Genomic DNA, 24,069 nt, shown 5'->3' with positions numbered 1-24,069 from the left:
GATGGGTACATGAATGGGAAAGGTTGAGAGAGATATGGGCCAAATGCAGGCAAATGGGATTAGTTCAAAGTTAAAAATCACACAACACCAAGTTATAGTCTAACAGGTTTAACTGGAAGCACTAGCTTTCAGAGCGGCACTCCTTCATCAGGTAGTTGTGGAGTATAAGATGTCTTACAATCTTATACTCCATAACCACCTGATGAAAGAGCAGCGCTCCAAAAGCTAGTGCTTCTAATTAAGCCTGTTGGACTATGACTTGGTATTGTGAGATTTTTAACTTTGTACGCCCCAATCCAACACTGGCATCTCTAAATCATGGGATTAGTTCAGTTTATGATACCTGGTTGGCATGGACTTGTTGGACTAAAGGATTTGTCTCCATGTTAGATGACTCTATGACTCTAATTGTGTCCTGTTATGATGAAAGGACATCAACGCAAAACATGAACCCAAAGCTTTTGCACCACAGATGCTGCTGAGAGCTTCCAGTATTTTCGGTTTTAGTCATACTGCCACATTTTCTTCACTGCCACCTGACTCTCAAACACTGGGTCATGTTAAGGAAACCTAAACAGAGTTCAGCAGCTGTCCTTGGCCACACATCCACATCCAGATAGTTATGTTGGAAGTAGCCCATCACCACCTTCTCAAGATAATAAATGGGCAATGGTCCTCATACCCCTGAATAATGTATTTTTATTAAACATACAATTTGCCTTTAAACAACGTGGCACGGTCGCTCAGTGGTCTGCACTGCTGCCTCACGGAACCAGAGACCAGATTCGACTTCAGCCTTGAATGACGCTCTGTAGAATTTGGATGTTCTGCAGTGTCTGCATCTGTTTCTGCCAGGTGCTCCAGTTTCCCCCCACTGTCCAAAGATGTGCAAGTTAGGTGGATTGGCCATAGTAAATGCACAGTTACAAGAATAGGATCGAGGGCGACGGCTGGGTGGGATGTGCTTCAGAGAGTCAGTGCAAACTTGATGGGCCGAATAGCCTCTTTCCGCAATGTAGAGATTCTACGATTCTTTGCACATTGAAGGTTATTCAGTCTTTCAGCGTTGGCTGTGTCATTCAGTTAGCTCACGTCTGACCAGTACTTCAATATCACTGACCCACCTTAATGTCCTCATCTTTAGTAGTTATTTTAATCAACCTGCTCAGACATGCAGGCTTAGAGTCAGAGAAATCTACAGCACAGAAAAAGGCCTTTGGCCCACGTCAGTCAAAACAACCACCTAACTATTCTAATCCCATTTTCCTAACTCTTGGCCCATAGCCTTGTATGCTTTGACAGTTCAGAGGAAGTTCACGAGATTAATTCCAAAGATGAAAGGCTTGCCTTCTGAGAAGAGATTGAGCAATTTAGGCCAATACACACTAGATTTTAGTAGGATGAGAGAAGATCTAATTGAGGTTTGTAAGATGCAAAAGTAGATTAAAGATATGAATGAAGAGTGGATTTTTCCCTCATGGAGCAATCTGAAATGACAGGTCAAAGTTTTAGAACAAGGGATAGCAGATTTAAAACAGAGGTGAGAAACTTCTTCTCTCAAAGGGTCATGAATCTGTGGAATTCACTGCACCAGTGTACCAGGACAATGAATAAATTTAAGGATATGGACAGATTTGTAATTAATGAGTTATAGGTTATGGGGTAAGGGCAGGAATGTGGAGTTGAGGCCAAGATGAGATAAGCCATGATCATACCAAGTATTGCAGTAGGCTTCAAGGGCTGAATTGCCAATTCCCGCTCCTGTGGAGACATGGATAGAGCAGGGACAGGAATGATTGTTGTAGGCTCCGAGGTTTAGACGATTCAGTAAGAACAAAGGTGGTGGTATGGCATGGTTAGTCAAGGACAGTATTACGGTGGCAGAAAGGACATTTGGTGAGGACGCGTCTATTGAAGTAGTATGGACTGAGGTTAAAAACAGGAAAGGAGAGGTCACCTGTTGAGAGTTTTCTATAGGCCTCTGAAAAGTTCCAGAGATGTAATGGAAAGGATTGCAAAAATGATTCTGGATAGGAGCAAGAGTACCAAGGTAGTTGTTATGGGGGACTTTAACTTTCCCAATATTGACTGGAAATACTATAGTTTGAGTACTTTAGAAGGGTCAGTTTTTGTCCAATGTATGCAGGAGGGTTTCCTGACACAGTATGTAGATTGGCCAACAAGGGGGCAAGGCCACATTAGATTTGGTACTGGGTAATGAACCCGGACAGGTATTAGACTTGGAGGGAGGTGAGCACTTTGGTGATAGGGACCACAATTCAGTTACGTTTACTTTAGCGATGGAAAGGGATAGGTATATACTGCAGGGCAAGTGTTATAGCTGGGGAAGGGCAATTACGATGCAATTAGGCACAATTTAGGATGCATAGGATGGGGAAGGAAACTGCAGGGATGGGCACACTTGAAATGTGGAGCTTGTTCAAGAACAGCTATTATTTGCCCTTTATAACTATGTTCTTGTCAGGCAGGGAGGAAGTGGCTGAGTGAGGGAAAGATGGTTTACTAAGGAAGTTGAATCTCTTGTCAAGAGGAAGAAGGAGGTTTATGTAAAGATGAGACGCAAAGGCTCAGGTAGGGTGCTTGAGAGTTACAAGTTAGCCAGGAAAGAATTAAAGAGTGAGCGAAGAGGAGGCAGAGGGGACATGAGAAGTCTTTGGTTGGTAGAGCCAAGGAGAATCCTGAAGCTTTCTATAGGTATGTCTGGAATAAAAGGATGACTAGCGACATTTCCGCCACCTCCAAACGGACCCCACCACCAGGGATATATTTCCCTCGCCACCCCTTTCCACTTTCTGCAAAGACCGTTCCCTCTGTGACTACCTGGTCAGGTCCATGCCCCCTTACAACCCACCCTCCCGTCCTGGCACCCTCCCCTGCCACCGCAGGAATTGCAAAACTTGCACCCACACCTCCTCCCTCACCTCTATCCAAGGCCCTGAAGGAGCCTTCCACATCCAAAGTTTTACTTGCACATCCACCAATATCATTTATTGTATCTGCTGCTCCCGATGCGGTCTCCTCTACATTGGGGAGACTGGACACCTCCTCGCAGAGCGCTTTAGGGAACATCTCTGGGACACCCGCACCAATCAACCACACCGCCCTGTTACCCAACATTTCAACTCCCCCTCCCACTCTGCCGAGGACACGGAGGTCCTGGGCCTCCTTCACCACCGCTCCCTCACCACCCAACGCCTGGAGGAAGATCGCCTCATCTTCCGCCTCGGAACACTTCAACCCCAGGGCATCAATGTGGACTTCACCAGTTTCCTCATTTCCCCTTCCTCCACCTCACCCTAGTTCCAAACTTCCAGCTCAGCACCGTCCCCATGATCTGTCCTACCGGCCTATCTTCTTTTCCTCCTATCCACTCCACCCTCCTCTCTGATCTATTACCTTCATCCCACCCCCACTCACCCACTGTACCCTTTGCTACCTTCCCCCACTCTCCTCCCTGACCTATCACCTTCATCCCCACCCCCACTCATCTATTGTACTCTATTCTACTTTCTCCCCACTCCTCTCATTTATCTCTCCACCCTTCAGCCTCTCTGCCTGTATTCCTGATGAAGGGCTTTTGCCCAAAACGTTGATTTTCCTGCTCCTCGGATGCTGCCTGAACTGCTGTGTTTTTCCAGCACCACTCTACTCCAGAATAAGATTAGGGCCAGTCAAGGACAGTAGTGGGAAGTTGTGCGTGGAGTCCGAAGAGATAGGAGAGACACTAAATGAATATTTTTCATCAGTATTCACACTAGAAAAAGACAATATTGTCAAGGAGAATACTGAGATACAGGCTATTAGACTAGATGGGATTGAGGTTCACAAGGCGGAGGTGTTAGCAATTTTGGAAAGTGTGAAAATAGATAAGTCCTCTGAGCCAGATGGGATTTATCCTAGGAATCTCTGGAAAGCCAGGGAGGGGATTGCCGAGCCTGTGGCTTTGATCTTTATGTCGTCATTGTCTACAGGAATAGTGCCAGAAGACTGGAGGATAGCAAACGTGGTTCCCTTGTTCAAGCAGGGGAGTAGAGACAACTCGGGTAATTATAGACCAGTGAGCCTTACTTCGGTTGTGGGTAAAGTGTCGGAAAGGGTTATAAGGGATAGGATTTATAATCATCTAGAAAGGAATAATTTGATTAGAGACAATCAACATGATCTTGTGAAGGGTAGGTCGTGCCTCACAACCCTGATTGAGTTCTTTCAGAAGGTGACCAAACAGGTGGATGAGGGTAAGCCGTTGATGTGGTGTATATGGATTTCAGTAAGTGGTTTGATAAGGTTCCCCACGGTATTGCAGAAAATACGGAGTCATGTCATTGAAGGGGTTTAATGGGTTGGATCAGAAATTGGCTAGCTGAAAGAAGAAAGGTGGTGGTGGTTGATGGGAAATATTCATCCTGAAGCTCAGTTACTAGTGGTGTACCGCAAGGATCTGTTCTGGGGCCACTGCTGTTTGTCACTTTTATAAGATGAGGACGTAGAAGGATGGGTTAGTAAATTTGCAGATGACACTGAAGTCTGTGGAGTTGTGGACAGTGTATAAGGATATTGCAGGTTACAAAGGGACATAAATAAGCTGCAGAGCTGGGCTGAGAGGTGGCAAATGGAGTTTAATGTGGAAAAGTGTGAGGTGATTTACTTTGGAAGGAGCAACAGGAATATAGAGTACTTGGCTAATGGGAACATTCTTGGTAGTGTGGATGAGCAGAGAGATCTCGGTGTCCATGTACATAGATCCCTGAAAGTTACCACCCAGGTTGATAGGATCGTTAAGGCGACATACAGTATGTTAGCTTTTATTGATAGAGGGATCGAGTTTCGGAGCCATCAGGTCATACTGCAGCTGTACAAAACTCTAGTGCAGCTGCATTTGGAGTATTGCTTCCAGTTCTGGTCACCGCATTACAAGGAAGGATGCGGAAGCTTTGGAAAGGGTTCAGAAGAGATTTACCAAGATGTTGCCTCGTTTGGAGAGAAGGTCTTATGAGTAAAGGCTGAGGGACTTGAAGCTGTTTTTGTTCGAGAGAAGAAGGTTAAGTGGTGACTTAATAGAGGCATACAACATGATCAGAGGATTCGATACAGTGTACTGGGGATTGCTAGCACGACGGGACATAGCTTTAAATGAGGGATCAGATGGCAGAGGTAGGTTCTTTGCTCAGAGTACATAGAACATAGAAAAATACAGCGCAGTACAGGCCCTTTGGCCCTCGATGTTGCGCCGATCCAAGCCCACCTAACCTACACTAGCCCACTATCCTCCATATGCCTATCCAATGCCTGTTTAAATGCCCATAAAGAGGTAGAGTCCACCACTGCTACTGGCAGGGCATTCCATGAACTCACGACTCGCTGAGTAAAGAATCTACCCCTAACATCTGTCCTATACCTACCACCCCTTAATTTAAAGCTATGTCCCCTCGTAATAGCTGACTCCATACGTGGAAAAAGGTTCTCACTGTCGACCCTATCTAAACCCCGATCTTGTACACCTCTATCAAGTCAACCCAAACCTTCTTTTCTCCAACGAAAACAGCCCCAAGTGCCTCAGCCTTTCCTCATACGATCTTCCTACCATACCAGGCAACATCCTGGTATACCTCCTCTGCACCCGTTCCAGTGCCTCCACATCCTTCCTATAGTATGGCGACCAAAACTGCACACAATACTCCAGATGCGGCCGCACCAGAGTCTTATACAACTGCAACATGACCTCAGGGCTCCGGAACTCAATTCCTCTACCAATAAAAGCCAGTAAGCCATATGCCTTCTTCACCGCACTATTTACCTGGGTGGCAACTTTCAGAGATCTGTGTACATGGACACCAAGATCCCTCTGCTCATCCACACTACCAAGTATCCAACCATTAGCCCAGTACCCCATCTTCTTGTTACTCTTACCAAAGTGAATCACCTCACACTTACCTACATTGAACTCCATTTGCCACCTTTCTGCCCAGCTCTGCAACTTATCTATATCCCACTGTAACCTGACACATCCTTCCTCACTGTCAACAACTCCACCGACTTTTGTATCATCCGCAAACTTGCTCACCCAACCTTCTAGCCCCTCCTCCAGGTCATTTATAAGAATGACAAACAGCAATGGTCCCAAAACAGATCCTTGCGGAACACCGCTAGTAACTGCACTCCAAGATGAACCTTTACCATCAACTACTACCCTCTGTCTTCTTCCAGCCAGCCAATTCCTAAACCTCCAACTCACCTTCAATGCCCTACCTCCGTATTTTTTGCAGTAGCCTAAGCCTACCATGGGGAACCTTATCAAACGCCTTACTAAAATCCATATACACCACATCTACCGCTTTCAAAGAATTCAATAAGGTTTGTGAGGCACGACCTGCCCTTCACAAAACCATGCTGACTATCCTTGATCACATTATTCCTATCCAGATGTTCATAAATCCTATCCCTTACAATTCTCTCTAAGACTTTGCCCACAACAGAAGTGAGACTCACCGGCCTATAGTTACTAGGGTTATCCCTACTCCCCTTCTTGAACAAGGGAACCACATTTGCTATCCTCCAGTCTTCTGGCACTATTCCTGTAGACAACAAGGACATAAAAATCAAGGCCAATGGCTCTGCAATCTCCTCCCTTGCTTCCCAGAGAATCCTAGGATAAATGCCATCAGGCCCAGGGGACTTATCTATTTTCACCCTTTCCAGAATTTCCAACACCTCTTCCCTACATACCTCAAAGCCGTCCATTCTAATTAATTGTGACTCAATAAGGGTGTGGAATGCCCTACCTGCAACAGTAGTAGACTCGCCAACACTATGGGCATTTAAGTGGTCATTGGATAAACATATGAATGATAACAGAATAGTGTAAGTTAGATGGGCTTTAGATTGGTTTCACAGGTCAGCACAACATCGAGGGCTGAAGGGTCTGTACTGCGCTGTAACGTTGTATGTTCTAGTTCTTCTATAACATTGTGACACACATCTTGGGAAGTTGGGACTTGAAACCAGACCTTTTGGCGCCACAAGACCCTTCACGGCTCTGCTACATAAAATTCATCAATCTGTTTTGAAATGATCAACTGACCTCTCTTCACTCTTATCTCAACAGCTTTTTGGGGAAGTGCATTCCAAACTTTCACAACTGTGTGAAGAAGGGTTACCCAACCTTGCTGAATAACCTAGCTGGAAATGTTAAGATTACACCCTAGTTCTGGATTTCTGGATTCCCCATCAGACAAACATATTCTCCCTCTTGACATGACCACCTCACAATCTTTTAGAGAAAAATAAGCTTAGATTAAATAATAACTGGTCCTAGTAATTTAACTCTTTTTGTTTAATTACACGCCATACTAATAGTAAACTGAATTGCAATAAGACGACAGGGAAATTGTAGCTAGTAAAACGTAACTAGGTATCAAACAGGATATTATTCTGTACATTTAACCATCTGGAAAAAGCAGCTAGAAGGAACATTTTTAACACTTTTTAAGAAATACAATGGGACTTTACACTTGAGGACTGTACAGTTGTTTTTAATACAGATTAACTAAGTAGGTGAATGGCCCGAGGTTAACTGAAGTTCTCTCTTTAGTAACTACTGGCCCGAGTTCATGAACCCTGCAAATTCAGCATTCCAGGAACATCGAAAAGCAGGGGGAGGAAACAACAGCTTCCTGTGAAACCAGACAAGGGGACTGGGGCATAATTCAACAAGATGAGGTGCCAAGGAGAGTCATTAATAGGGAAAGAAAATGTATTGCCTACTCCTCACCAACTGTCAGGGAATTTTTGTCCAAATTCAACTTAAACAATATTATACATCAACTGTCAGGAAGGTAGACAGATGTCAAAGATTTAATGAAATAATAAAAGTCAGACAAGCGCTGTCTGTCAGTGCTTCCTACTTACCTGCAACAGGTCACTGAGATCCAATAACATATCTTGAGGATTTAGTCAAGGAACATGTGTCATCATCTTTCTTTACAATCTAGTAACAATACAATGAAGCCAACGTGGATGAAGAGACACCCAGATAAATCAAACACCTGGGTCCCGTCCAATAAAAGCATGACAATCAATGGTCTGAAAAGCCAGGTTTGTTTAACTAGTAAAGACATCGAGCTGAGCTGTTAATATTAGTGAAATATTCACGAGCAATGTTGAGGATCGGAAAGTGACACTCCCATGGAGGTGTCTGCTCACTTTGTACATGGAAACATTCAGCATTTCAGCCCAACTAGGCCATGCCACCATGTATCCAATAACCCAAAGCAAATTTTGCCATCCTCTTCCCAAATCGCTTCATCCCTCAATTTAATCAAAGGCTGAGTGTTTTTACCCGCAACTGCAGCCCAACAACTCTGAAGTTTCATGTAATACATTTTTGACAATCTTGTGTCAATGCATCCCACATCAAATCCTCCTTGACTACTGCATAATATGTTTGCCTACCTTTTCCCAGACTTTCATGATTTTAAGCATTTCTTTCATACTGCCCTGTAATATGTTGTTCTAATTTTTTAAAAATGTCCCAAATTTGTCAGGTTTGCACACTATTTTAAGAGCGACATACATTAAAACGGGTCATATTTTAAAAATAAGGAGAAGCAAAACTTCACAGACAGTTTCTGAATCAGTCCTGCACAGCCCATCACTGTAAACATAACCTCTTGCTGTTTCTGAATGAAAACAGGCTTTTGTTCCCATAGTGTCCTTCACCCAGCATCGACTCCTACACTCCGGACAAATCTACACAGATTGCAGATAAATCAGTTCTTTGCTTAACAGGAGTGCTCTGTACTTGCCTTTGTGAGGAACAAGAGCTTCTCTGTGCTGTGTTTACTCTTACATACAGTGGCAAATCACACAGCAAACCAGAAACAGCGTCTCAATTCTATCAGGTTTCTCCCCATCTCTTGCTAAAGATGTCAGCTCATTGCTGGGCTGGTGTTATTGACTGTGCAATGCTCCCTAATAAATTGCCAAGTAGTTAATGTTCACACATCAAAATCGGCAGCGAATGGCACTAGGATATTTGTCCTCAGAGGCATACCTATTCTTGCTGGATATCTACACTGATGTTGTCTTCCAGCAGAAATCATTGGATAAACAATTGGAAATTGGTCTCATTTCGAGGCTATTCTGTCAGCAACATTTTTGAAAATCAGGAACAGAAATTTCAAATCTGGCTTTCAACTTGCACGAATAGGGACAGAAGAGAAAAAAATTTATGCCAGGTTTCTGCTCCATTTTGCAATCTTAATGGCAGTTCCAGAGGAGGGGAAAGCTACCATGGTTAGATCATAAGACACATGAGAAATAGTAGGTCCTTTTGGCCCCTCAAGTCTGCTTCAACATTCTATGAGATCATGGCTGATCTGATAATCTTCAGCTTCACTTTCCCGTCATTTCCTCATAACCCTCGATTTGCTTACTGATTAAAGATGGGTCGACCTCAACCTTGGATTTAACCTATATTCAAGAAAGGCTGCAATGACTGATTGGCTAGCTAATACTTGGCACCTACAAACTATAAGTGAGCACACTTCAAAAGTACTTCACTGAACATAAAGCACTTTTGTTCATCCTGAGGTGGTGCAAGTTACTACACAAATGCAAGTATTTCTTTCATCTATGCTCATGGGGATAACAGGGTGCCTGTGGAAGCAAAGAAAAGTCCTATAAAGAAGTTAATGCTTTCAGGAAGAGAGGGAGTAGGGAGTAAGAAGTAGGGGTTAGAAAATACTTGGCTTTGTGCCACGTTTTTAGAAATGTACAAGTATTATTAATTACTTCTTCCTTGAATGGATGTGAAAGGACCACAATCCCACTGACAGATTTTCTTCAGTTGTTTTCAGCAGAAACTTCAAAAAAAACTGAACACATTAAAAATAAAAGTGAGATAATATAAAAAGACTTTGTCAACTCCCTTGGAAAAAAATGCCTTTCAGAAGCTTTGCCAACTCAATATCGCTTTGATAGTTCCTAAGGTGCTTTTCATGTCACAGCACAAGAACTGAAGCCTTTAGCTTTCTCCAGAAATCAGACAAATCTTTATTAGACAGAAGAGCATACTTCTCTCATCCCAACACAATCGAATGGCCACACTTGTGCAGTGGGCTGTAACAGCCAGCACCAGATGGCTCAGCTCACTCAAGGAACTTCTAATAAACAATATATTTAAAGCACAGAAGTTACTGTTCAAAGTGATGCGTCAGTCAGTGTTGAAAAATCATCTGCTATGGTTGAATAGGCAGGCTAATAATTGGTACCTAAATTGCAAGTGAACCCACTCAAAAGGACTTCATTGGCTGCAAAGAATTTGTTTGTCCCGCGGTGAGGGCAAGGTACTTTATAAATGAAAGTCTTTCTCAAATACCAAGAAATACAATAAATGTAACTAATGGAATTTGCATGAATACAGCAAATTATGTTTTTGCGATAACCCAAAGTTTCTAATCTATAACTTACTTATATTAATTTTGTATGGATACCAGTGATCAGATAGTTCAGTGTAATTGTTTGAGGGATAGGTACTGGCTAGTACACTGCATGTACTGTGTAGTGTGGGTAGCAATGTGGGATCTTGTACTCTGTCCCAGCAGGTCTCTGAGGTTTTAAGTATCATCTGAAAGACAGTGCCCTCAGTAAGTGCACTGAGAATGTCAGACTCACAACCTATGGAGTAAGGCTTCGGACTCAGAAGACAATGCTATCAACTGAGTCAAACGAACAAGTGGTGCATCTGAGTTGTTCTCAGCTTTTGAACACTAGAAAAGCATCGTTTGAGTAGAAAAGAAAGATGACAGACATTAGAACACAAGTAAAGCAATGCTGGAAATCTGAAATGAAAACAGAATGCTGGAGAAACTTAGGAGATCTCTAGAGAGAAAAACAGCCAACATTTAGAATAAAAACCAAAAGAACTGCAGATGCTGAAAATCAGAAACAAAAACAGAAACTGCTGGAAAAGCTCAGCAGCCTGGCAGCATCTGTGGAGAGAAATCAGAGTTAATATTTAGGGTCCAGTACATTTTCAGTCTGGTATGACTCTCAGACTGGAAATGATAAAACTGTTTCTCTTTCCACAGATACTGCCAGACCTACTGAGTTTCTCCAGTATTACCTGTACACAAGACTACAGGCTTTGTTTTATATTAATGGCAATACCAATGAAACTGCCAGAGAATACCAGGACAGTGAGCAGATCTGGCTGCTACTTTATTATTTCTTCACTTCTGCCCCATGCCAGCTCTGATTTTATCCTGCAGCTTAATTTAAAATGGATCCTGCTTTGCACAGAACTAACTCCAGTTCCTTATCCCAGCAGGAGGGGGAAATACCTTGGATCAATGAATCTATGATCCTGCTACCATGGTGAAGGGAGCTAGATTTTACAATGTAAACAGCCAGAACCAAATTAAAATAAGCTTCTGGGGCCAGAGCAACAGAACAGCTTCACCAGCTACATGGAAGAATTTAAATCATGTTTTTCACTGAAACTCTACATTTTTAACCAGGGATTAGTTAACAAAATGAACCTAATGGCTTCCATTTGTTCAAGCTCCATAACCACAGCCACCAGGATTCCAAATGATGGTATGCTACACCAAGATTAAAACAGCCCAGATCTTAATATGTCAAAATCCTCAGGAGAATTCAAAGGAAAGGAGCCATGAGACTCAGTTGAATCTTGATTCAAGTGGGAGGGGGAGTAATAAACCAACCACTTAAATCACTGACAACTGATCCACTTCACCCAACTACAGATGGGAAATGAAAGGTGATCATGTCATCTGCTCCATTGCTCTTGACAAACAAAATTCAGCAATTGCATCATGGCTCCATGGAAAAGCATTTTGATCCAAATGAGAAAGTTATATATTCAAGTATAACACCCAAGGCACGAGAACCAAATCTCATCAGGAAATGAGTTACTCAGTGCAGGATTCCAAGCCTCTGACTTGCTGTTATAGCCACAGAATTTGTGTGGCAAGTACATTGAGTTTTTGGTGAATGGTAACCCCCCCCAGAATGTAGATAGTGGGGGAATTCAGTGATGGTGATGACACTGAAAATCAAGGGATAACATACGATCTTGTTGAAGATGGTCAACGGCTGACATTTAGATGATGAAAGCATTGTTTGCCACCACTTTTCAGTCCCTAACCTGGACATTGTCGAGTTCTTGGCTGCATTTGGACATGAACTGCTTCAGTATCTGAGGAGTCACGAATGGTACTGAACAATGCGTAATCATCAGCGCTGATCCCCACTTCTGAGCTTATGATGGAGGAAAGGTCATTGATGAAGCAGCTGAAGATGTTCAGGCCTGAGAAACCACCATGAGGAATTTCTGCAGAGATATCCTGGAACTGAGATAATTGACCTTGAACAACCACAACCACCTTCCAACGTGTCAGGTCTGACTCTAACCAGTGGAGAGCGTGCCCTGATTCCCATTGACTCCAGTCTCGCTAGGGCTACTTGACATCACACTCATTCAAATACAATCTTGATCTCAAGGGCAACAACTCTCCTCTCACCTTATCATTATTTAATCCTGCCAAATTACACAATACCAGGTCTAAAGTAAGCTGTTCTCTGATTAGTTTCAGAACATGTTAATCTAAAAAATCTTCTCAAATTTTCTAAGGTGTCAATCTGATTTTTCCCACTTTATAACAATGATTAAAATCACTTATGGCTAATGCATTCCATTATCACAAGCAGCCATTATTTAATTTTCTATACTTCATCCTACATTGTAGTTACTGTTAAGAGGTCTATAGATCACCCTATTAATTACTTCTTCCCCTACTATCCTTGATCTTCACCCAAAGCAATTCCACAACCTGATATCCTGAACTATTACCTCTGTCACCAATGTCATTCTTAACTAACAGTGCTACGCCTCCACCATTGCATAGCTTCCAATTTGTTCTTGAATGTTATAAACCGTTCAATATTCAGGGCTTAACACTAATGGCCCTAAAAATCTTTCCTTTTTTTTGCATGCTCATCAATAAGGAATGGGAATTCTGCTGCTGAATCCGCTGTGTGTTGCAAACAGTAATTTTACAACAATGCTCAAATTAATTGTGTTGTGATTAATTGGATAGATCAATGAAAACATAAACATTCACCCAAGTGTGACTTTTGCTGATCACTGCATTTTTCTCCTTTTTCCACCCCAATTGCAGACGAGCAACTCATATTCAGCTCCAGCTCCCAATGACCCAAGTATTAAACAGTGTGATCTGCTAATGCAGGAAGGTCCCAGCTATTCTGTTACATTAACTGCTCTTAGCTCAAGCATGCTGAAAGCTGCCTCAGTATTCTAAGGTTAGGAAGGTGAATTTTTAAAAAATATATAAATTTGGCCATTGTCTCACGTGCACTGAGTCTCTTGCTGAAAGCTGTACAAGTATGTCAAGTTCCTGGAAAGTGAATAGGATGAATGAAGAATTGAGTTTGGCTCCAAATAGGTCACAAACATTCACATACGGAAAATGGATATCAGTGAGCCAGCACCTGTCCACGTCTTCTATAAAGGAAGAAAGCAAGATGATTAATTCTGGAATTTAAATTTCTTGTGATGTTAACCCTTACTGATCAGGTTTTCTCATTAATTTTATGCAATTATAAGTGTGATTTCTTTTAAGATGAATTCACTTGTGGCAAATGGCATCACTGGCTGGACACCTGTCTCTAAACTATAAATTTCAGAAACCTCCAAATGAGGTCACAGCTGTAGAACCACTCCAAAAACCCCAGTTTCTTCATAATATACGCAAACTCTCAGAGTGGGCTTCATTATTCTCAGTCTTTGTCAGTCATTACATCACAAGAGGTGGCCTTTCAGCCCATCAAGTCCTTGTCAGTTACACATGATACAATACAATCAGTCCCATTTCTCTGTTCTTTCCACACAGCCACACAATTTTATTTCCCTAAAGCTCCCATCCGATTTACTTTTGAAACTGATATTTCTGCTTACTCCAGCAAGTTCCAGGTCATTAACACCCATGGCATTGAAGAACTTCACTCCTGCGTCTCTTGACCAAAACCTTAAACCTCTGTCCCCTAGTTTCTGTAGCATTGTCTAATGATTGGTAGGACTCAGTATCAGGTTGGGGTATTGATTAATTCTTGTGCTGGTAAGGGAGCAAACTTTTTTGAGTTTTCGTGTGGGATGCTATCACAGTTAAGAGCTGGAAATAGGACAGAATAAATCAGAATCAGGCAACATCAAATTTGAAAGATTACAGGAGGCGAAGGCAGTAAGAGGAGATAATCCTTATTTGTAATCCTTGGAGTGCACAGGAAATGGTGTAACAACTACCAATTTTATTACAGTAAGGATGGAAAATTAAGAAGACCGAGTAGTCTGGGGTATTTGAAATTTCAGAAGGGAATGCTCATGAAGAGCCAACCACAGGAAAATTTATATAGAAATGAGTGAGCATCTTTCAGATGACTCGTTTTTACGTATAAACGATGACTATAACATCTGTGGGCAATTGCTACAAGATTATAATCACAATCTGTTGAGGATTACTAACAAAATACAGTAGTGTTTTGATTACGGAGCAGGGAGAGACGTAGGGGGCAGGACAGAGTCTCTGCAGCAATATTACATTTCTAACAATGTACACACTAACTGAAATCAGAAATTACATGTTGTACAGTCCAATCTGTTCTGAAGGGTCTCAACTAAAGTAAAGTTTAATGCACAGTAACTGAAAACTCATTTCTCTATTTATAGCTACTTAAATTCAATTCACTTCATGGAATAGTTTTAACTCTTGAACAACAGTGCAGCACAGGAACATTCCATCCATCAAGCATCAACGTTGGAACTACTGACTTTCCATTCTGTCCCAGTCTCTCTTAGTCCTGGTCAGATGTTTTGACTGTTGTTTTAAAATAATGAGCACCTTATTTCAGAGGAAGAGAGTGAGCAAAAGCAAGCACGAATGCAAGAGAGAGAGCGAGAGAGCGACAAGTGCATGAGTGAAAGAGAGTGCGTGTGAGACAGCGCACAAGTGAGACACAGAGCAAGAGAGAGAGCGTGAGCATAAAGAGTGTAGAGGCAAGCTCAAGTGGGAGATCAGGAGAGCAAAGAGGGGATATGAGAGATAGCCTTGACAGATAACCCAAAGAGATTCTACAAGTACATTAAGGGTACAGGATCAACAAGAGAGAGAACAGGTTGCTAAAAGATCAAGGGACCATCTGTGTGTTTAGCCTCAGGAGATGGGAGTTATAACAAATTAATATTTTGCATCAGCTTTGACTGTGGAGAAAGAAATGGAGAGTAGAGAACTTGGAGAAACAAATATTCAGCTCACATTACAGAAAAGAAGTGCTGGAAGTCTTAGAAAACATAAAGGTGGATAAATCTCTGAGACCTGATCAAATGTATTTGAGGACATTGGGGAAAATTAGGGAAGAAATTGTGGGGCCCCTAGCAGAAATATGTCTCATCGATAACCACAGGAGAGGTGCTGGAGGACTCAAGAGTGGCTAATGTGCTTTTATTTAAGAAAGGCTGTAAGGTGAAGCCTGGGAACTATAGACCTGTGAGCCTGACATCACTAAGTTGTTGGAGGTGATTCTGAAAGATAAGAATTACATGCATTTGGAGAGGCAAGGACTCATAAGGAATAGTCAGCATGGTTTTGTGTGAGGGAAATCATGTCTCTCAAACTTGCTTGACTTTTTTGAGGTAGTACTTTTGGAATATTGCATGCAATTCTTATCTCCTTTCTACTGGAAGGATTTGTGAATCTTGAAAGGGTTCAGAACAGATTTAACGGTGTTACTAAGGTTGGAGAATTTGAGCCACAGGGAGAGACTGAATAGCCTGGGGCTGTTTGCCCAGGAGCGTCAGAGGCTGAGGGGTAATTAGATTCGATTCCCTACAATGTGGAAACAGGCCCTTTGGCCCAACAAGTCCACATTGATCCTTCAAAGAGTAACCCACCCAGACCCATTTCCCTCTGATTAATGCACCTAACACAATGGGCAATTTAGCATGGCCAATTCACTTGACCTGCACATCTTTGGACTGTGGGAGGAAACCGGAGCACCCAGAGGAAACCCACACAGACACAGGGAGAATATGCAAACTCCACACAGAAAGTTGCCCGAGGCTGGAATCGAACCCGGGTGCCTGGCGCTGTGAGGCAGCAATGCTAACCACTGAGCCACTGTGCCACCCCAAGGGTGGCCTTATAGAGGTTCATAAAATCATGAGGGGCATGGATAGGGTAAATAGACTAGGTCTTTTCTTTGGGGTGGGGGAGTCCAGAACTAGAGGACATAGGTTTAGATTGAGAGGGGAAAGATATAAAAGGAACCTAAGGGACAAACTTTTGACGCAGAGGGTGGTGAGTGTATGGAATGAGCTGCCACAGGAAATGGTGGAGGCTGGTACAATTAAAGTATTTAAAAAGCATCTGGATGGGTATATGAATAGAAAGAATTTAGAGGGATATAGGCCAAGTGCTGGCAAATGGGGCGAGATTACGTGAGGATATCTGGTCGGTATGGACGGGTTGGATCAAAGGGTCTGTTTCCGTGCTATACATCTCTATGACTAAGTAACTAAAAAGATTGATGAGGGCAGAGTGGTAACAATTACTTACATGGACTTTAGGAAAGCTTTCGGCAAGTTTCCACACAGTAGACTAATTATAGAACATAGACCACTACATACTGTGAAACCAATCTGAAGCCCATCTATCCTACACCATTCCATTTCATCCATATGTCTATCCAACGACCATTTAAATGCCCTTAAAGTTGGCGAGTCTATGACTGTTCCAGGCAGTGTGTTCTACACCCCTACTACTCCGTGTAAAGAAACTACCTCTGACATCTGCCTATATCAATCACCCCTCAATTTAAAGCTATATCCCCTCATGCCAGCCATCACCATCCGAGGAAAAAAGCTCTCCCTGTCCACCCTATCTAACCCTCTGATTATCTTATATGTCTCTATGAAGTCACCTCTCAACCTTCTTCTCTCGAACGAAAACAGCTTCAAGTCCCTCAGCCTTTACTCATAAGACCTTCCCTCCATACCAGGCAACATTCCGATAAATCTCCTCTGAACTCTTTTCAAAGCTTCCATATCCTTCCTATAAATGCAGTGACCAGGACTGTACATAATATACTAAGTGCGGTTGCACCAGAGTTATGTAAAGCTACAACATAACACCATAGTTCCGAAATTCAATCCCTCTACCAATAAAAGCTAACATACCATATGCCTTCTTAACCATTTTTTCAATATGGCCGGCAACTTTCAAGGATCTATGCATATTGACACCGAGATCTCTCTTTTCATCCACACTACCAAGGATCTTACCATTAGCCCAGTAGTCTGCATTCCTGTTACTCCATCTAAAGTGAATCACCTCACACTTTTCCACATTAAACCCCATTTGCCACCTCTCAGCCTAGCTCTGCAGCTTATCTATGTCCCTCTGTAATCTACAACATCCTTCGTCACTCTCTACAATTTGTGTCATCCGCAAATTTACTAATCTATCCTTCTATTCTCTCATCCAGGTCATTTATTTAAATAAAATGACAAACAGCAGTGGACCCAAAACAGATTCTTGCAGTACCCCATTAGTAACTAAACTCCAGGATGAATATTTCCCATCAACCATCACCCTTTGTTTTCTTTCAGCTAGCCAATTTCTGATCCCAATACAAATTAGTAAAGTTAGATCACATGGCATTCAGGGTGAGCTTGCCAGTTGGATACAAGATTAGTTTGACAGTAGGAGACAGAGGGTGCTAGTGAAGGGTTGTTTTTTGGAGTGGGGGTGTTCTACAGGGATATGTCTGGAGTCCACTTTTGTTTGCCATTTATATAAATAATCTGGATGGGAATATAGGAGGCATGGTTAGTAAGTTTGTAGATAACACCAAAATTGGTGGTTTAGTGAAGAGCAAACACAATTATCTAAGATTACAAAGAGATCTTGATCAACTGGGTCAATGGGCTGAGCAGCGGTAGATGGAGTTCAGATTAGATTACTTACAGTGCGGAAACAGGCCCTTCGGCCCAACACCGACCCTCCGAAGACCAACCCACCCATACGCATTCCCCTACATTTACCCCTTCACTAACACTACGGGCAATTTCCCATGGCCAATTCACCTGTGGGAGGAAACCCACGCAGACACGGGGAGAATGTGCAAACTCCACACAGACAGTTGCCTGAGGCGGGAATTGAACCCAGGTCTCTGGCACCGAGAGGCAGCAGTGCTAACCACTGAGTCACTGTGCTGCCCACCATTTACTCGAGATAACTGAGGTATTGCATTTTGGTAAAACAAACAAGGGCAGGATTTATACAGTTAGTTTTCGGGTCCTGGGTAGGATTGTGGAACAGAGACACCCGGGGTTCAGGTATGTAATTCTTTGAAATTTGCATCACAGGTAGACATGCTGATTAAGGCACCATTTAGCAGGGTTGCCTTCATTGCTCAGACCTTTGAGTCTAGGAATTGGGATGTTATGTTTATGTTGTTCAGGGTGTTGGTGAGGCCTCTTCTGGAGTACTGTGCCCAGTTCTGGTCTCCCTGTTGTTGGAAGGATATTAAGTTGGAGGGGATCAGAAGAGATTGAGCAGGATGTTGCCAGGAAAGAGGGCTTGAGTTGTAGGGAGAAGCTGGTAGTTTGTCACTGGAGGTTCCATAAGACAGAAGCAGAAATTAGACCATTCAGTCCATAGCGTTTGCTCCTCCATTCAATCATGGTTGAAAGGTTTCTTAACCCCATTCTGCCACTTTCTGCCCATAACCCTTGATCCCCTTGACAATCCCCTATCTACCTCAGTCTTAAATATATTCAATGACCTGGCCTCCACAGCCTTCTGTGGCAGTGAACTTCATTGATTCCCGACTGTCTCTCTGTTCTAAAGGGTTTTCCCTTTACTCTAAGGCTATGCCCTCTAGGTCCTCATCTCTCCTACCAATGGAAACATCTTCACAACATTTACTCTGTCAAGGCCATTCAGTATTCTGTATGTTTCAATTAATTTCCCCTCATCTTTCTAAACTCCAGAGTCCTCAAACATTCCTCATATGTTAAGCTTTTCATTCCTGAGACCATTCTAGTGAACCTCCTCTGAACATGCTACAAGGCCAGTACATATTTCCTGAGATATGGGAGGAACTTTATCGAGGCTTATAAAATCATGATGGTTATAAATAAGGTTAATGGCAGGTGACTTTTCCCAGGTTCAGAGGATGTCAAGACTAGGGAGCATATTTTTAAAGGTGAGAGAAAAGAGATTAATGGCATTTTATTTATACATAAAAGTGTGGTTCATGCATGGACTGAACTTCCAGTTCTTATGAAGGGTTAAGCCCGAAATGTCGACTTCTCTTGCTCCTCGGATGCTGCCTGACCTGCTGTGCTTTTCATGCGCCACACTTGATCAACTCTGAACTTCCAGAGAAAGTCATGGATGCAGGTACCAGTTACGTTTAAAAGACATTGAGATAAGTACATGGATATGAAATACTTGGAAGGATTTGGGCCAAATGCAGGTAGGTGGGACTAGTTTAGTTTGGGAACATTGTCAGCCAGGACTGGTTGGACCAAAGGGACTAATTCCATTCTGTATGACTATGATTCTAGATTCTATAAGTACATTAAGGGCAAAAGAGTAAGTAGGAACAGAATAGGGCACCTTAAAGATCAGTATGGCCACAGGAGATGGGCGATAAACTAAACAAAACTTTTGCGTTAGTATTTACTATGGAGAAAGATTTGGATGTGAGGGAACTTGGGAAATAGGTATAGATGTTGTGAAAAGAGTTCATACAGTGAAAACAAGGTGGTAGAGGTCTTAAAGTGCATAATGGTAGATATATAAATGGGACATATCATAGAATCCCTACAGTGCGGAAACAGACCATTTGGTCCAACAAGTCCATACTGACCCTCCGAAGAGTAACTCATCCAGACTCATTTCCCTACCCTATTACTCTACATTTATCCCAACTAATGCGCCTAACCTATACATCTTTGAATTGTGGGAGGAAACCAGAGCACCCGGAGAAAATCCATGCAGACATGGGGAGAATATGCAAACTCCACACAGAGAATTGCCCAAGGCTGGCGATGTGAGGCAACAGTGCTAACCACTGAACCACCGTGCTGCCCGCGATGAGATGTTTTCCAGAATTTTATAAGAAGCTTGGAAAGAGATTGCTGGGCCTCTTTCTGCGGTATTTGTATCATTGATAGACACAGGTGAGGTGCCAGAAGACTGAAGGTTGGTTATTGTGGTGTCATTATTTCAGAAAGGTGGTAAAGAAAAGCCTGGAAATTATGGATTGGTGAACTATATGTCTGTGATAGGTAAGTTGCTGGAGGGGATTGACAGTATTTGGAAATACAAGGACGGATTAGGGATGATATTATGCACGCGAAATTGTGTCTCACTAACTTGACTGAGTTTTTTTTAAAAAGAGGTGACAAAGAAGACTGAAACAGGCAGAGTTGTGAAAATTATCTGTATGGACTTCAGCAAAGCATTCGACAAGGTTTCACATTGTAGACTAGTTAGCAAGGTCAGATCACATGGGATCCAGAGGGCCCTAGCCAACTGGTTCAAAGGTAGGAGACTGAGGGGGATATTGGAGGGTTGTGGTTCAGACAGGAGGCCTGTGACCAGCATTTTCACTAGGATTGGTGCTGGGTCCACTACTTTTTGCCATTTCTACAAATGATTTGGATGAGAATATCAGAGGCACAGTTAGTAAGTTTGCAGATGATACCAAAATACGAAAATGGTTATTGCAGCGTACAACGGGATCTTGATCAGATGGGCCAAGGAGTGGCAGATGAAGTTTAATTTAGATAAATGTGAGGTGCTGAATTTTGGTAAGGCAAATCAGGGCTGGACTTATACACTTAACGGTAAGGTCCTGGGGAATATTACCGAACAAAGAGATCTTGGGATACAGGTGTATAGTGCCTTGAAAGTGAAGTTGCAGGTAGACAGGGTGGTAAGGAAGGCATTCATCATGTTTGTCTTCATTGGTCATAACAAAGAGTACGGTATAGGAGTTGGGATGTCATGTTGAGGCTATACAGGATATTCAAGAGGGCACTTTTGGAATACTGCATACAATTCTGGATGTTGTTAAAATTGAAAGGGTGCAGAAAAGATTTACAAGATGTTGCCAGGATTGGAGGGTTCGAGGTATTGGGAGAGGCTGAATAGATTGGTCCATTTTCCCAAGGGGCATTGGGAGGCTGAGATTTATAAAATTATGAGGGGTATGGATGGAGGGAATAGTCAAGGTATATTTTCCTATGACAGGGAAGTACAAAACTAGAGGACATAGGTGAGAGAGGAAAGAGTTTAAAAGGACCTGGGAGGTAATGTTTTCATGCAGAAAGTGGTGCATGTATGAAGCCAGCTGCCAGGGGATTTGGGTGGAGGCTGGTATAACTACAACATTTCAAGGGCATCTGAATGGAGATACGAAATGGAAGGGTTTAGAGGGAAATTGGCCAAACGCTTGGAAATGGGATTAGGTCAGATTGAGAAGTCTAGTCGGCGCAGATGTGTTAGACCGAATGGTCAGTTTCCATGTTGAATGACTCCATAACAGTGAGAGAAAGACACAAAAGGGTGGAAAAGGGAAATAGGAGAAAGTGTATGGCAGGATGGCACATCTTGAAAATTAAGGCAAAGATCAACAAGTTATTGCAAAGATAATATGGTGGCATCTGTGACATAATGTATGCTGATCTGGATGAGCGGTAACAAGTAAAAAAAAAGGAGCAAGATCGTCAGCTAAGAGAGAATTACGAATGTCCAGCCATGAGCTAACAGATTAGGTTTAAGATGATGAGGGAACAGCTGAGGACAGAAACAAGGAATTGTGGGAGGTGACGGTCAGCAGTTTTTGACTTTAACCAGACATGACTAACGTACGCAAGCTTGAAATTCAGCATCTGCCTACATTTGCCAGCAGTGGATTAATGTAAGGTGGCAGCCAGGGAGACAGAGTCTAAGTCAAAGGCAAGTTGGTACTGATCAGAGCTGTGGAGATGGCTTTAGTCCAACTAACATTAAAGCAGACTTTGGAGTAACATAGAGTCATAGTCATAGAGATGTACAGCATGGAAACAGACCCTTCGGTCCAACCCGTCCATGCCGACCAGATATCCCAACCCAATCTAGTCCCACCTGCCAGCACCTGGCCCATAAGCAGAAACCTCATTCTTAGAGTCACAGAGATGTACAGCATGGAATAGAGCCTTCGGTTCAACACATCCATGCCAACCAGATATCCTCAATTATTTTAGTCCCATTTGCTACCATTTGGCCCATATCCCTCCAAATGCCTTTTAAATGTTGTTATTGTATTAGCCTTCACCACTTCCTCTGGCAGCTCATTCTGTACATGCACCACCCTCTGCATGAAAACATTGTTCCTTAGGTCCCTTTTATATTTTTTTCCCTCTCACCCTAAACCTACATCGTTTAGTTCTGGACTCCCCCACCCCTATCCATGCCCCTCATGATTTTACAAACGTCTATAAGGTCATCCCTCAGCCTCCGACACTCCAGGGAAAACAGCCCCAGCCTATTCAGCCTCTCCCTCTCCAGCTCAAACTCTCCAATCCTGGCAACATCATTGTAATACTTTTCTGAACCCTTTCAAGTTTCACAACATCCTTCCGATAGGAGGGAGACCAGAACTGCACACAGTATTCCACCAAAGGTGTTCTAACTAATGTTCTGTACAGCCACAACATGACCTCCCAACTCCTGTACTCAATGCTCTGACCAATAAAGGAAAGCATACCAAACGCCTTCTTCACTATCCTAGCTACCTGCGACTCCACTTTCAAGGAACTATGAACCTGTACTACAAGATCTCTTTGTTCAGCAACACACCCCAGGACCTTACCATTAAGTGCATAAGTCCTACCCTGATTTGCCTTTTCAAAATGCAGCACCTCACATTTATCTAAATTAAATTCCAACTGCCACTCCTCAGACCACCTTCTGGATGAGGATTCCAGAATCATTAATATTGACATGGAGGGGCTTCGGTGGAAATCAGTGATAACTCTGAGGGATTTACATATTAATCAATCAAAACCTGCAACCTATTCTAAGTGATTAAAAACTTAACAGCAAACTAGGTTTGTTCAATACATCACATCAGTTGTATGATACTTTCATCTTTTACTATAAATTCTGTGTCCTATGATCATGCCCCAATAGCCACCTGACAAAGGTGCAGCGCTCTGAAAGCTTGTATTTTCAAATAAACCTGTTGGACTCTCACCTGGTGTTATGTGATTTTTAACCATAAGGGATAAGGAAGAACAAACCCCTAGAATTGACACAGTACAACTAAAGGCATCAAAATGAACTTCCAAATGGAAGATTGAGGATTATGTTAGCTACAACTTCCTAACTCAATCACTTTACTGTACAAACAGATAAGAGGAGAATGACATAATATTCTGCATTTGAAACAAGTGAGGATACGACGATTGATCACTTGAATTGCATGTCTTATTCCTTCTTTCATATTAAAATTTGCATGTGAACAAAGCTCCAGCCTCTAACAGTGAGTGATCACAAGAGCTGTGCCTGAGCGGATAGCGAAAACCAATCAGCATGGAAACATTGCATGTAAAGCTATTACTCTAACAACATTGCTTTTTGAAGGAATAAGGTCAACTCTGTGGGTAAACGTCACTGTCCAGAGCAATCAGAAAGAACTAGCACTTTTATAGCATGTGATATTAATGTCAATTGAAATGCTACTTTTAGGTATAATGACTACTACAGGCAGCCCTTAGGCTGTGAATGGGTTCCATTCTGGAGTTGATTCGCAAGTCGGAACACAGTACAGGACAATATAAAGCAGCTGTTTCATAATAGAAAAAGTGCATCTGTTGGATCTTAAAAATTACACACGTGTAATGGGACTGCATTCATAACAATGAACATTTGTAAATTTGATGTTCATATACGTACT

At 42.5% G+C, this 24,069-nt stretch overlaps 1 protein-coding gene across 2 annotated transcripts in view; it reads right to left on the bottom strand.

The window, feature by feature from the left end:
• LOC122553334 (BRF1 general transcription factor IIIB subunit b) overlaps nt 1–24,069 on the bottom strand; it is a 476,022-nt gene that overhangs the window by 259,549 nt on the left and 192,404 nt on the right. For both annotated transcript variants that reach the window (XM_043696898.2, XM_087989567.1), the window contains one exon: nt 7,927–7,958. In XM_043696898.2, coding sequence (XP_043552833.1) covers nt 7,927–7,958 — 32 coding nt within the window. The remainder of the gene's footprint in view (nt 1–7,926; nt 7,959–24,069) is intronic.

Source organism: Chiloscyllium plagiosum, unplaced genomic scaffold, assembly GCF_037043375.1.
Source record: "Chiloscyllium plagiosum isolate Xiang-an unplaced genomic scaffold, Cpla_swu_hap1 HiC_scaffold_8, whole genome shotgun sequence".
Lineage (NCBI taxonomy): Eukaryota > Metazoa > Chordata > Chondrichthyes > Orectolobiformes > Hemiscylliidae > Chiloscyllium > Chiloscyllium plagiosum.
This window is presented reverse-complemented; position numbering and strand designations above follow the sequence as displayed.